Genomic DNA, 15392 nt, shown 5'->3' with positions numbered 1-15392 from the left:
GATAGTAAGGGGAAAAAGTCACTGGTGGGCATAGTTTATAGGCCCCCAAATAATAACTTCACGGTGGGGCAGACAATAATCAAGGGAATAATAGAGGTATGTGAGAAAGGAACGGCAGTAATCATGGGGGATTTTAACCTACATATCGATTGGTCAAATCAAATCGCATGGGGTAGCCTTGAGCAGGAATTCATAGAATGCATATGGGATTGTTTTTTAGAACAGTATGTTACAGAACCTACAAGGGAGCAAGCTATCTTAGATCTGGTCCTGTGTAATGAAACAGGAATAGTAAAGGATCTCCCAGTAAAAGATCCTCTCGGAATGAGTGATCACAGTATGGTTGAATTTGTAATACAGATTGAGGGTGAGGAAGTAGTGTCTCAAACGAGCGTACTATACTTAAACAAAGGGGACAACAGTGGGATGAGGGCAGAGTTGGCTAAAGTAGACTGGAAACACAGACTAAACGGTGGCACAATTGAGGAACAGTGGAGGACTTTTAAGGAGCTCTTTCATAGTGCTCAACAAAAATATATTCCAGTGAAAAAGGGCGGTAAGAGAAGGGATAACCAGCCGTGGATAAACAAGGAATTAAAGGAGAGTATTAAATTTACAAACCAATGCGTATAAGGTGGCCAAGGTTAGTGGGAAAATAGAAGATTGGGAAAATTTTATACGACAGCAAAGAATGACTAAGAAAGCAATAAAGAAAGGAAAGATAGATTTGGAATGTAAACTTGCACAAAACATAAAAACAGATAGTAAAAGCTTTTACCGATATATAAAACGGAAAAGAGTGACTAAAGAAAATGTTGGTCCCTTAGAAGATGAGAAGGGGGATTTAATAATGGGAAATGTGGAAATGGCTGAGACCTTAAACAATTATTTTGCTTCGGTCTTCACAGTGGAAGACACAAAAACCATGCCAAAAATTGCTGGTCACGGGAATATGGGAAGGGAGGATCTTGAGATAATCACTATCACTAGGGAGGTAGTGCTGGACAGGCTAATGGGACTCAAGGTAGACAAGTCCCCTGGGTCCTGATGAAATGCATCCAGGGTATTAAAAGAGATGGCGGAAGTTATAGCAGATGCATTCGTTATAATCTACCAAAATTCTCTGGACTCTGGGGAGGTACCAGCAGATTGGAAAGCAGCTAATGTAATGCCTCTGTTTAAAAAAGGGGGCAGACAAAAGGCACGTAACTATAGGCCGGTTAATTTAACATCTGTAGTGGGGAAAATGCTTGAAACTATCATTAAGGAAGAAATAGCGGGACATCTAGATAGGAATAGTGCAATCAAGCAGACGCAACATGGATTCATGAAGGGGAAATCATGTTTAACTAATTTACTGGAATTCTTTGAGGATATAACGAGCATGGTGGATAGAAGTGTACCGATGGATGTGGTGTATTTAGATTTCCAAAAGGCATTCGATAAGGTGCCACACAAAAGGTTACTGCAGAAGATAAAGGTACGCAGAGTCAGAGGAAATGTATTAGCATGGATAGAGAATTGGCTGGCTAACAGAAAGCAGAGAGTCAGGATAAATGGGTCCTTTTCGGGTTGGAAATCGGTGGTTAGTGGTGTGCCACAGGGATCGGTGCTGGGACCACAACTGTTTACAATATATATAGATGACCTGGAAGAGGGGAGAGAGTGTAGTGTAACAAAATTTGCAGATGACACAAAGATTAGTGGGAAAGCGGGTTGTGTAGAGGACACAGAGAGGCTGCAAAGAGATTTAGATAGGTTAAGCGAATGGGCTAAGGTTTGGCAGATGAAATACAATGTCGGAAAATGTGAGGTCATCCACCTTGGAAAAAAATACAGTAAAAAGGATTATTATTTGAATGGGGAGAAATTACAACATGCTGAGGTGCAGAGGGACCTGGGGGTCCTTGTGCATGAATCCCAAAAAGTTAGTTTGCAGGTGCAGCAGGTAATCAGGAAGGCGAATGGCATGTTGGCCTTCATTGCGAGAGGGATGGAGTACAAAAGCAGGGAGGTCCTGCTGCAACTGTACAGGGTATTGGTGAGGCCGCACCTGGGAGTACTGCGTGCAGTTTTGGTCACCTTACTTAAGGAAGGATATACTAGCTTTGGAGAGGGTACAGAGACGATTCACTAGGCTGATTCCGGAGATGAGGGGGTTACCTTATGATGATAGATTGAGTAGACTGGGTCTTTACTCGTTGGGAGTTCAGAAGGATGAGGGGTGATCTTATAGAAACATTTAAAATAACGAAAGGGATAGACAAGATAGAGGCAGAGAGGTTGTTTGCACTGGTCGAGGAGACTAGAACTAGGGGGCACAGCCTCAAAATACAGGGAGCCAATTTAAAACCGAGTTGAGAAGGAATTTCTTCTCCCAGAGGGTTGTGAATTTGTGGAATTCTCTGCCCAAGGAAGCAGTTGAGGCTAGCTCATTGAATGTATTCAAATCACAGATAGATAAATTTTTAACCAATAAGGGAATTAAGGGTTACGGGGAGCGGGCGGGGAAGTGGAGCTGAGTCCATGGTCAGATCAGCCATGATCTTATTGAATGGTGGAGCAGGCTCGAGGGGCTAGATGGCCTACTTCTGTTCCATGTTATGTTCTTATGAAACGTCTAAGATTCTGACGGAACGGGACAGGTTAGATGCGGGAAGAATGTTCCCGATGTTGGTGGAAGTCCAGAACCAGGGGACACAGTCTTAGGACTGAGATGAGGAGAAACTTCTTCACTCAAGAGAGTTGTCAACCTGTGGAATTCCCTGCCGCAGAGAGTTGTTGATGCCAGTTCATTGGATATATTCAAGAGGGAGTTAGGTATGGCCCTTACAGCTAAAGGTGATCAAGGGATCAAGGGGTATGGAGAGAAAGCAGGAAAGGGGTACTGAGGTGAATGATCAGCCATGATCTTATTGAATGGTGGTGCAGGCTCGAAGGACCGAATGGCTTACTCCTGCACCTATTTTCTGTTTCTGTGTTTAGGGAAGGAAACATGCCGCCCTTACCTGGTCTGGGCATATGTGTGACTCCAGTCCCATTCCAGTGGGTGACTCTTAACTGCCCTCTGAAGTGGCTGGGTAAGTCACTTGGTTGTATCAAACCCGCTACCAGGGGTTCAAGAAGTGGTCCACCACCACCACCTTTTCAGGGCAACTGGAAAATGGGGAATAAATGCCAGCAACTTCCACATCCAGAGAATTCATTTTCAAAAAACATTGGGCTTTTTCCATAGTCCCGATTCCGAGTCTACGATACAAGATGCAAACTGGACACGTTTGATGTGGTAAGGCAGCAAGTGGCAAAGAGCGTTCACTCAGCGAATTCCACTGGACACGGCGGGAGACCCAACGATAAAACTAAACCTGACACCAGCTCTGCCAGTAGCTCAGTTGGTCAAGGCAGCAACGGCTGTGGGGCTGAAGGGCGGCAGATCCACAAGGCCTCGGCCTGAATCCGCAGGCTGCGTGCAGTCAGCTGATCATCGCTTTGGAAGCGATGCTACAAGTCGCCTCGGTTATCTTAGGATAGCGAGAGGGTAAAATTAGCCAGCGCTCCCGATCACTACCCGGTAATTCCTGTTGGAAAGGGTGAGGGCGACCAATGTCCCCTGTAATTGTTTTGTTGTGTCTCGAGGCCCCTTTAAGGGGCTGCGCAAGCCGTTCAAAACTCCGGGCATTAGTGGATCGTGCATTGGAAAGCCGGCTGCCCCGGGGATCCATGGAGCGCTGAGCACCTGCGCAGCTTGAAGGAAGCGTTGGTGAAGACAGCATCCGGCTTGGCTTTGGTGCCCCTTCCACCCACCGTGAAGAGTCTGGCAACACTTATTGTCCAGGTTCTGCACTTGGGTGCAGACAATAGCTGAGACAAAGTACCCCAGCATTAGCCGCTAACTTCAGGAAAGGGGTACAGGGAAGCCCAATGCAACGCGACAGCCACGTGACCTTTCGCTCGTTACTGTGTTTGGACCGCAAAACTCACCCGCTGGGCATGAAGGTTCTCTGGTTCTTGCCACCCTCCGCTGGCTGAAAGAGAAAGAACACGACGGGCACATGTCACAAGACTTTAAAAATGTAGGAAACATAGAAAATAGGTGCAGGAGTAGGCCATTCGGCCCTTCGAGCCTGCACCACCATTCAATATGATCATGGCTGATCATGCAACTTCAGTACCCCATTCCTACTTTCGCTCCATATCCCTTGATCCCTTTAGCCGTAAGGGCCACATCTAACTCCCTTTTGAATATATCTAACGAACTGGCCTCAACAACTCTCTGCAGTAGAGAATTCCACAGGTTCACCACTCTCTGGGTGAAGAAGTTTCTCCTCATCTCCGTCCTAAATGGCTTATCCCTTATCCTTAGACTGTGACCCCTGGTTCTGGACTTCCCCAACATTGGGAACATTCTTCCTGCATCTAACCTGTCCAATCCCGTCAGAATTTTATATGTTTCTATGAGATCCCCTCTCATTCTTCTAAATTCCAGTGAATATAAGCCTAGTCTTTCTTCATGTCTTTCCTGCCGTCCCGGGAATCATTCTGGTGAACCTTCGCTGCACTCCCTCAATAGCAAGAATGTCCTTCCTCAGATTAGGAGACCAAAACTGTACGTAATATTCAAGGTGTGGCCTCACCAAGGCTCTGTACAACTGCAGTAAGACCTCACTGCTCCTATACTCAAATCCCCTCGCTATGAAGGCTAACATGCCATTTGCCTTCTTCACCGCCTGCTGTACCTGCATGCCAACTTTCAATGACTGATGTACCATGACACCCAGGTCTCGTTGCACCTCCCCTTTTTCTAATCTGTCACCATTCAGATAGTATTCTGCCTCCCTGAATTTGCCAAAGTGGATAACCTCACTTTTATCCACATTATACTGCATTTGCCCACTCACCTAACCTGTCCAAATCACCCTGCAGCCTCTTAGCGTCCTCCTCACAGCTCACATTGCCACCCAGCTTAATGTCATCTGCAAGCTTGGAGATATTACACTCAATTCCTTCGTCCAAATCATTAATATATATTGTAAATAGCTGGGTTCCCAGCACTGAACCTTGCAGTACTCCACTAGTCACTGCCTGCCATTCTGAAAAGGACCTGTTTATTCCTACTCTTTGCTTCCTGTCTGCCAACCAGTTCTCTATCCACGTCAGTACATTACCCCCAAGCACAGAAAGGGTGGAGGAGAGGCTGACAAGGGCAGCATTTGTCAACCTGAGCCTCAAGACAAGAAACTTGCATTTATATAGTATCTTTCACGATCTCAGGACATCCCAAAGCACTTCACAGCCAATTAAGTACTTTTTGTACTATAGTCACTGTTGTAATGTAGGCAAAGTAGCAGCCAATTGGTGCACAGCAAGCTCCCACACACAGCAATGCGACCAGATAATTTGCTTTGCTGATGTTGTTTGAGGGATAATTATTGTCCCCAGTACACCGGGGATAACTTAGAACATAACAGGAGCAGGCCATACAGCCCCTCAAGCCTGCTCTGCTATTCAATAAGATCATGGCTCATCTGATCTTCGCCTCAACTCCACTTTCCTGTCTGTTCCCCATAATCCTTGACTCCCCTATACTTCAAGAATCCGTCTAACTTTGCTGCTCTTCTTCGAAATAATGGCGATGGGATCTTTTATGTCTCATCTGAAAGACGACACCTCCAACAGTGCAGCACTCCCTCAGCACTGCACTGCAGTATCAGCCTAGATTTTTGTGCTCGGGTCTCTGGAGTGGGACTTGAAGCCACAGCCTTCTGACTCCGAGGCAAGAATGCAACCATCTTGTGCTCAAAGCCAGGTGCAGAATGGGTTGCGGTACAGGGGTAAGCGAGCAAAGCTAAAGGTGGAAGGGCGGTGTTCTTGGTCAGGGACTAGATGTCCAAACTCGGGACCGAGGGGAGCACCGATGCTACGCGTCACCAGGCCGCAGGCACCAATTCCAAGGCTGATCATCACTCGGGTTCTCCAACTGCATTAGCTAGTTTAAAACACTAGTTAGGCCACAGCTGGAGTACTGCGTGCAGTTCTGGTCACCAACATTACAGGAAAGATGTTGATTGCACTAGAGACGGTACAAAGGAGATTTACAAGGATGTTGCCTGGACTGGAGAATTTTAGCTGTGAGGAAAGATTGGATAGGCTGGGTTTATTTTCTTTGGAATAGAGGGTGATCTTATTGAGGTGTATAAAATTATGAGGGGCCTGGATAGATTGGATAGGAAGGACCTGTTTCCCTTCGCAGAGGGGTCAACAACCAGGGGACATAGATTTAAAGTAATTGGGGGGAGGTTTAGAGGGGATTTGAGGAGAAATGTCTTCACCCAGAGGGTGGTGGGGGTCTGGAACTCACGGCCTGAAAGGGTGGTAGAGGGATAAACCCTCACCACATTTAAAAAGTACTTGGATGTGCACCTGAAGTGCCGTAACCTGCAGGGCTACGGACCAAGAGCTAGAAAGTGGGATTAGGCTGGGTAGCTCTTGGTCGGCCGGCATGGACACGATGGGCCGAAATGGCCTCCTTCCGTGCTGTAAATTTCTATGGTTCTATGAACTGCAGCTGGGAGGGGGCAGCTCAGTTTAGCCGACTGAAGCCCCAATCCTTGCTGTACTGAAGCGACGATTCCCAACTATCAGGGAGATGGCATCAGCACTGTACAAGGGCCGCAGGAAAGCCGCAATCCGATCCTCCCTGTACTCGTGACAGCAGCAAACAGTTCATCACCTTGAGAGCGGTGAATGATAAAGCAGGGACAAGCAAAAAATAAAGCACTCTTTCTAAAAAACAAAAGTATAACATAAGAACATAAGAAATAGGAGGAGTAGGCCATACGGCCCCTCAAGCCTGCTTCGCCATTCAATACGATCATGGCTGATCTGATCATGGACTCAGCTCCACTTCCCCGCCAGCTCCCCATAACCCTTTACTCGTTAATCGCTCAAGAAACGGTCTTTTTCTGTCTTAAATTTATTCAATGTCCCAGCTTCCACAGCTCTGAGGCAGCGAATTCCAGATTTACAACCCTCAGAAGAAATTTCTCCTCATCTCAGTTTTAAATGGGTGGCCCCTTATTCCAAGATCGTGCCCTCTAGTTCTAGTCTCCCCCATCAGTGGAAACATCCTCTCTGCATCCACCTTGTCAAGCCCCCTCATAATCTTATACGTTTCGATAAGATCACCTCTCATTCTTCTGAATTCCAATGAGTAGAGGCCCAACCTACTCAACCTTTCCTCATAAGTCAACCCCCTCATCCCCGGAATCAACCTAGTATAAAGTAACATGTTAAAATGTGTAAAGTGATATCCTTGGAAGAACTTGCATTTACATAACATGGAGCGTAAAAACATCTCAAAGGCACGTTACAGTTGAGACATTTAAAGAATTTCAGCTGTGAGGAAAGATTGGACAGGCTGGGGTTGCGATGGAACAGAGGAGGCTGAGGGGAGACCTTATTGAAGTGTATAAAATTATGAGGAGCCTGGATAGAGTGGATAGGAAGGACCGGTTTCCTTTAGTAGAGACGTCAATAACCAGGGGGCATAGATTTAAAGTAATTGGTAGAAGGATTAAAGAGGATTTGTGGGCATTTGAGGGGAAATTTCTTCACCCAGAGGGTGGTGGGGGTCTGGAACTCACGGCCTGAAAGGGTGGTAAGAGTCAGAAACCCTCACCACATTTAAAAAGTACTTGGATGTGCACTTGCAGTGCCATAACCTACAGGGCTACGGACCAGGAGCTGGAAAGTGGGATCAGGTTGGGTAGATCTTTGTCGGCCGGCGTGAACACGATGGGCCGAAATGGCCTCCTTCCGTGCTGTAAATTTTGATGATTTTATGAAGACATGTGGAAAATGGCTGTTGATACATCCAGGGAAGGACCAGGAAAGCTTAGTCAGAGAGGTCAGTCTGAGAGGGCGAGAGGAGGGGGGGGGGGGGAAAGGCAGAGAATCCCAGAATCTATTCAGGGTTCAAATCTGCGTCCTCAGGACCAGAATAATGGCAGCAGCTAATGAACGCAGTTGGTGCAGGGGCCAGAGAATATTCCTCCTGCTGCCTCTCCAGATTCTCCGTCTGGAGATGCGATATAATCCTCCAGACAGAAGGGGGCCCCCATTCGGCCCATGGTTCCTGCTTGTCTCGTTTGGTCCCACTGTGGCCTTGCCACTCTCGGCCGGCTAACTCGGCTTTACCTACCCACAGATTTGTCCGCCATGCCGACATCCCGAGAGGTCCAGCGGCAGAAGCCGCAGGCCAGGTAGTAGGCCTTCTTCATGGTGGTCTTCGCCGGGTCGTCAGGGAGGGGTGCCGGGATGTTGGTCGCTCTCGTGGAGAGAGTGTGCATGCAGCTCGGGCAGTCAAAACAATTCGCGCACCTGCAGAGCACAAGCAACCATTAGACGACCTGTACACAACGGGCAACGTGTCAATCCAGATATCAATTCCCGCAAAACTCCAAACCAAAGTCCGCCTGTAACTCGATTATCGCCGATTAAAATGGGGTGGAGTGGGAATGTGAGAATGGAAGACATCAACTTAACTGGACCAGCCGCATAGATACTGGGGCAACAAGAGCAGGTCAGAGGCTGGGTATTCTGTGGCGAGTGTCTCACCTCCTGACTCCCCAAAGCCTTTCATAAGAACATAAGAAACAGGAGGAGTCGGCCATACGGCCCCTCGAGCCTGCTCCACCATTTAATAAGATCATGGACGATCTGATCATGGACTCAGCTCCACTTCCCCGCCCGCTCCCCATAACCCTCGACTCCCTTATTGCTCCAAAATCTGTCTATCTCCGTCTTAAATTTATTCAATGACCCAGCCTCCACAGCTCTCTGGGGCAGAGAATTCCACAGATTTATAATGATCAGAGAAGGAATTCCTCCTCATCTCAGTTTTAAATGGGCAACCCCTTATTCTGAGACTATGCTCTCTAGTTCTAGTCTCCCCAATCAGTGGAAACATCCTCTTTGCATCCACTTTGTCGAGCCCCCTCATTATCTTGCGTGTTTCAGTAAGATCACCTCTCATTCTTCTGAACTCCAATGAGTATAGGCCAACCTATCCTCATAAGTCAACCCCCTCATCTTTGGAATCAATCAACCTAGTGAACCTTCTCTGAACAGCCTCCAATGCAAGTATATCCTTCCTTAAATACGGAGACCAAAACTGTACGCAGTACTCCAGGTGTGGCCTCACCAATACCCTGTACAGTTGTAGCAGGACTTCTCTGCTTTTATACTCTATCCCCCTTGCAATAAAGGCCAACATTCCATTTGCTTCCTGACTACTTGCTGTACCTGCACACCAAGTGTGTGTGTTTTATGCACAAGGACCCCTAGGTCTCTCGGTACTGCAATTATTCTCCATTTAAATTATAATTTGCTTTTCTATTTTTTCTGCCAAAATGGATAACCTCACATTTTCCCATATTATACTCCATCTGCCAAATTTTTGCCCACTCACTTAACCTGTCTATATCCCTTTGCAGATTTTTTGTGTCCTCCTCACACATTGCTTTCCCTCCCATCTTTGTATCGTTAGCAAACTTGGCTAATTACACTCAGTCCCTTCATCCAAGTCATTAATATAGACCCACCATTTACAAGACACGTCAGGAGTGTGATGGAATACTCTCCACTTGCCTGGATGAGTGCAGCTCCAACAACACACAAGAAGCTCGACATCATCCAGGACAAAGCAGCCCGCTTGACTGGCACCCCATCCACCACCTTCAACATTCACTCCCTCCACCACCGGCGCACCGTGGCTGCAGTGTGTACCATCTACAAGATGTACTGCAGCAACTCGCCAAGGCTTCTTCGGCAGCACCTCCCAAACCCACGACCTCTACCCCCTAGAAGGACAAGGGCAGCAGGCGCATGGGAACACCACCACCTCCAAGCTCCCCTCCAAGTCACACACCATCCTGACTTGGAAATATATCGGCCGTTCCTTCATCGTCGCTGGGTCACAATCCTGGAACTCCCTCCCTAACAGCACTGTGGGAGCACCTTCACCACACGGACTGCAGCGGTTCAAGGCGGCGGCTCACCACCACCTTCTCAAGGGGCAGTTAGGGATGGGCAATAAATGCCGGCCTTGCCAGCGACGCCCACCTCCCCTGAATGAATAAAGAAATATTGAGATGGGTCGTGACTGGCTTTTCAAACATTAAATTTCACGCCTGCGCAAAATTTTGAATGGACCGTTCAGCCCATAAAAGGGACCGCGCACCCAAAAAATATCAGTAGGTTAGTAAAGACAAATGTAGGTCCCCTGCAGTCAGAATCAGGGGAAGTCATAACTGGGAACAAAGAAATGGCGGACCAATTGAACAAGTACTTTGGTTCGGTATTCACGAAAGAGGACACGAACAACCTTCCGGTTATAAAAGGGGTCGGGGGGTCTAGTAAGGAGGAGGAACTGAGGGAAATCCTTATTAGCCGGGAAATTGTGTTGGGGAAATTGATGGGATTGAAGGCCGATAAATCCCCAGGGCCTGATGGACTGCATCCCAGAGTACTTAAGGAGGTGGCCTTGGAAATAGTGGATGCGTTGACAGTCATTTTCCAACATTCCATTGACTCTGGATCAGTTCCTATGGAGTGGAGGGTAGCCAATGTAACCCCACTTTTTAAAAAAGGAGGGAGAGAGAAAACAGGGAATTATAGACCGGTCAGCCTGACATCGGTAGTGGGTAAAATGATGGAATCAATTATTAAGGATGTCATAGCAGTGCATTTGGAAAGAGGTGACATGATAGGTCCAAGTCAGCATGGATTTGTGAAAGGGAAATCATGCTTGACAAATCTTCTGGAATTTTTTGAGGATGTTTCCAGTAGAGTGGATAAGGGAGAACCAGTTGATGTGGTATATTTGGACTTTCAGAAGGCGTTCGACAAGGTCCCACACAAGAGATTGATGTGCAAAGTTAGAGCACATGGGATTGGGGGTAGTGTACTGACATGGATTGAGAACTGGTTGTCAGACAGGAAGCAAAGAGTAGGAGTAAATGGGTACTTTTCAGAATGGCAGGCAGTGACTAGTGGGGTACCGCAAGGTTCTGTGCTGGGGCCCCAGCTGTTTACACTGTACATTAATGATTTAGATGAGGGGATTAAATGTAGTATCTCCAAATTTGCGGATGACACTAAGTTGGGTGGCAGTGTGAGCTGCGAGGAGGATGCTGTGAGGCTGCAGAGCGACTTGGATAGGTTAGGTGAGTGGGCAAATGCATGGCAGATGAAGTATAATGTGGATAAATGTGAGGTTATCCACTTTGGTGGTAAAAACAGAGAGACAGACTATTATCTGAATGGTGACAGATTAGGAAAAGGGGAGGTGCAAAGAGACCTGGGTGTCATGGTACATCAGTCATTGAAGGTTGGCATGCAGGTGCAGCAGGCGGTTAAGAAAGCAAATGGCATGTTGGCCTTCATAGCAAGGGGATTTGAGTACAGGGGCAGGGAGGTGTTACTACAATTGTACAGGGCCTTGGTGAGGCCACACCTGGAGTATTGTGCACAGTTTTGGTCTCCTAACCTGAGGAAGGACATTCTTGCTATTGAGGGAGTGCAGCGAAGGTTCACCAGACTGATTCCCGGGATGGCGGGACTGACCTATCAAGAAAGACTGGATCAACTGGGCTTGTATTCACTGGAGTTCAGAAGAATGAGAGGGGACCTCATAGAAACATATAAAATTCTGACGGGGTTAGACAGGTTAGATGCAGGAAGAATGTTCCCAATGTTGGGGAAGTCCAGAACCAGGGGTCACAGTCTAAGGATAAGGGGTAAGCCATTTAGGACCGAGATGCGGAGGAACTTCTTCACCCAGAGAGTGGTGAACCTGTGGAATTCTCTACCACAGAAAGTTGTTGAGGCCAATTCACTAAATATATTCAAAAAGGAGTTAGATGAGGTCCTTACTACTAGGGGGATCAAGGGGTATGGCGAGAAAGCAGGAATGGGGTACTGAAGTTGAATGTTCAGCCATGAACTCATTGAATGGCGGTGCAGGCTAGAAGGGCCGAATGGCCTACTCCTGCACCTATTTTCTATGTTTCTATGTTTCTATGAAACATTGGACGTGGCTCCCGCTGGGACAGCAATCCGAGACTACGACGCTCACATGGAAGCATTTTTGCAGCCGCAATAACCCTAGGCAACAGACAGAGCAGCTCACCTGTTCTTTTTGAGTTTTGCTTCAGCCGAAGGCATGTTCTCCAGACAGCTCGGACAGTAGTGGGAGTCCACCTGGAGATAGCAAGGTAGAACGTTAGCAATCACACAGCATCCTCAGCAGCAAAAACTGCAGGAGGTCGAACTGTTTACTAACAAATAACGGTGCCCGCTGTGTGCATGGAGGAGTCAGCCGTGGCTCAGTGGGCAGCACCCTCGTCTCTGAGGTCATGGGTTCAAGTCCCACTCCAGAGCCTGGAGTACAAAACCCAGGCTGACATTCCCGATGCGGTACTGATGGAGCGCCGCACTGGCCGAGGGGCGGTACCGAGGGAGCGCCGCACTGGCCGAGGGGCGGTACCGAGGGAGCGCCGCACTGGCCGAGGGACGGTACCGAGGGAGCGCCGCACTGGCCGAGGGGCGGTACCGAGGGAGCGCCGCACTGGCCGAGGGGCGGTACCGAGGGAGCGCCGCACTGGCCGAGGGGCGGTACCGAGGGAGCGCCGCACTGGCCGAGGGGCGGTACTGATGGGAGCGCCGCACTGGCCGAGGGGCGGTACCGAGGGAGCGCCGCACTGGCCGAGGGGCGGTACCGAGGGAGCGCCGCACTGGCCGAGGGGCGGTACTGATGGGAGCGCCGCACTGGCCGAGGGGCGGTACCGAGGGAGCGCCGCACTGGCCGAGGGGCGGTACCGAGGGAGCGCCGCACTGGCCGAGGGGCGGTACTGATGGGAGCGCCGCACTGGCCGAGGGGCGGTACTGAGGGAGCGCCGCACTGGCCGAGGGGCGGTACCGAGGGAGCGCCGCACTGGCCGAGGGACGATACCGAGGGAGCGCCGCACTGGCCGAGGGACGGTACTGAGGGAGCGCTGCACTGGCCGAGGGGCGGTACTGAGGGAGCGCTGCACTGGCCGAGGGACGGTACTGAGGGAGCGCCGCACTGGCCGAGGGACGGTACTGAGGGAGCGCTGCACTGGCCGAGGGACGATACCGAGGGAGCGCCGCACTGGCCGAGGGACGGTACTGAGGGAGCGCTGCACTGGCCGAGGGGCGGTACTGATGGGAGCGCCGCACTGGCCGAGGGACGATACCGAGGGAGCGCCGCACTGGCCGAGGGACGGTACTGAGGGAGCGCTGCACTGGCCGAGGGGCGGTACTGAGGGAGCGCTGCACTGGCCGAGGGGCGGTACTGAGGGAGCGCCGCACTGGCCGAGGGGCGGTACCGAGGGAGCGCCGCACTGGCCGAGGGGCGGTACTGAGGGAGCGCCGCACTGGCCGAGGGACGATACCGAGGGAGCGCCGCACTGGTCGAGGGGCGGTACTGAGGGAGCGCTGCACTGGCCGAGGGGCGGTACCGAGGGAGCGCCGCACTGGCCGAGGGGCGGTACTGAGGGAGCGCTGCACTGGCCGAGGGGCGGTACCGAGGGAGCGCCGCACTGGCCGAGGGGCGGTACTGAGGGAGCGCTGCACTGGCCGAGGGGCGGTACCGAGGGAGCGCCGCACTGGCCGAGGGGCGGTACTGAGGGAGCGCCGCACTGGCCGAGGGGCGGTACCGAGGGAGCGCCGCACTGGCCGAGGGGCCGTCTTTTGGATGCGACGTTAAACTGAGGTCCCGTCTGACCTCTCAGGTGGATGTAAAAGATAAAAGATGCCATGGTATTGGAACATGTTTCCACCACCCTTTCAGACAGTGTGGACTAGTGTTTGAAATAAATAGTCCGTGTATATTGAAAATGCTTTCAAATGAAACTGAACGATTAAATGAGAGAAAAGAATAGAAACATATGCTGAAAGGCTGAGATGAGGCAGATGGAATGGGAAGAGGCGCATGTGGAGTAAAACACCAGAACAGACTAATTGGGCCAAATGGCCTGTTGCATATTCCATGTAATTCTTTGTAATATTCAAAGACACGCAGGAGTTCTCCTGGAATGAGAGGAAAGTTCAGGATTGGGGGAATGAGAATGTGTAAAGGGTTGCGAAAGTGGTAGATGGATAGAGAAGGTGGCAAAAGGATGGAGATAGGGAATCATGTGAAAATAGCTAAAGAAATGGTCGAGATGCAAACAACTGCAGAATCAACAGAAAAAAAAGGGGTTACCAAGAGTTGAAGTTGAGGTTAGACACGGGTCATGAGAAAGCCCAAGGCAGCACAAAGAAAGCAAGCAATCCTAGATAGGAGGGGAAAAGTAATAGCTTCTACTGATAAGGAGGAAGGGAAACTAATTGGGTTCTTTACTGATAAGGGAAGACAGTGTAGCAAAGCTATAACTAACCTGACCTCAGCCCTAATTGGGAGACTTTCTTGCCTGCCATTGGACAGGGGAGGCAGAAAGGGATTGGATAGACCAAGTGCTAGTCAAATGTGTTCTGTTTTGAAAATGTATATCTACTGCGCTTTTCGCGCTGAAAAGGGGCTTGTCCAGGGGAAGGTAAACAGGCTCTGATTGAGAGTGTCCCTTTGTCTTGACAAGTCCCGGCCAGAGAATCTTCAATAAAGGTCTTTTACAGAAAAGGCAAGAGGTGTTCGCGTGTCAGTGTATTCGCTGAAACAGATTGAGGGAAAAAGAATCCGTATTAACAGGAAGGCGGGGGACGGAAGGGTTATAGTTCTTGAGAAGGTTGCAGATATAGGGAGAAGTCACTAAGAGATTCTGCTGCCTGTATCTTATCCCATAGCGAGTCCTGTTCACCTATCACCCTGTCATTATCAACCAGCAAATGGCTCCCACCCTCAAAATGCCTCTGAAAATTCTCTTCCTTGTGTTTTAACTCCCTCAACAGCCTCTCACTGTATCTGCAACCTTCTCCACCCCTATAAACCTCCCGCCCGCCGCAACCCCTGAACTTTTCTCTGACTCTAGCCTCTTGTACACCTCCCTTTGCCCCACCATTGGCAGCCAAGCATGCAGCTGCCTAGGTCCCACTCGCAAGAAATCGTTTCCCTCGCCCCTTTCCACCCGTCTCTCTTCATTTAGAACTCACTTCTTTTACCAGGTTCTAACAGCTTCTCCTTTGGCTTAATGTCCATAGTTTCCTTTTCACTCTGACTTTCCTTTGGTACCGTGTCTGCAGACGATCACGAATTAAAAGAAAAAAACGTTCACAACCTCAGGACGTCCGAAAACGTTCTACAGCCAATGAAGTGAACACTGTTGCAATGTAGGAGAAATGGCAGGCAATATCTGCACAGCTAGCTCCCACAC

At 49.5% G+C, this 15392-nt stretch overlaps 1 protein-coding gene across 1 annotated transcript in view; it reads right to left on the bottom strand.

The window, feature by feature from the left end:
• Nucleotides 1-12265, bottom strand: part of dctn4 (dynactin 4) — a gene marked incomplete at its 3' end in the record, with an annotated part of 43626 nt that extends 31361 nt beyond the window's left edge. Inside the window, exons 1-3 of the mRNA XM_070870785.1 lie at nucleotides 12191-12265; nucleotides 8201-8379; nucleotides 3982-4025 (exon numbers count right to left, since the gene is read on the bottom strand). Of these exons, the coding sequence (XP_070726886.1) occupies nucleotides 3982-4025; nucleotides 8201-8379; nucleotides 12191-12225 (258 nt within the window). The remainder of the gene's footprint in view (nucleotides 1-3981; nucleotides 4026-8200; nucleotides 8380-12190) is intronic.
• Between the last annotated feature and the right edge of the window lie 3127 nt (nucleotides 12266-15392).

The sequence above is a fragment of the Pristiophorus japonicus genome, unplaced genomic scaffold (assembly GCF_044704955.1).
Source record: "Pristiophorus japonicus isolate sPriJap1 unplaced genomic scaffold, sPriJap1.hap1 HAP1_SCAFFOLD_1722, whole genome shotgun sequence".
Taxonomy (NCBI): domain Eukaryota; kingdom Metazoa; phylum Chordata; class Chondrichthyes; family Pristiophoridae; genus Pristiophorus; species Pristiophorus japonicus.
This window is presented reverse-complemented; position numbering and strand designations above follow the sequence as displayed.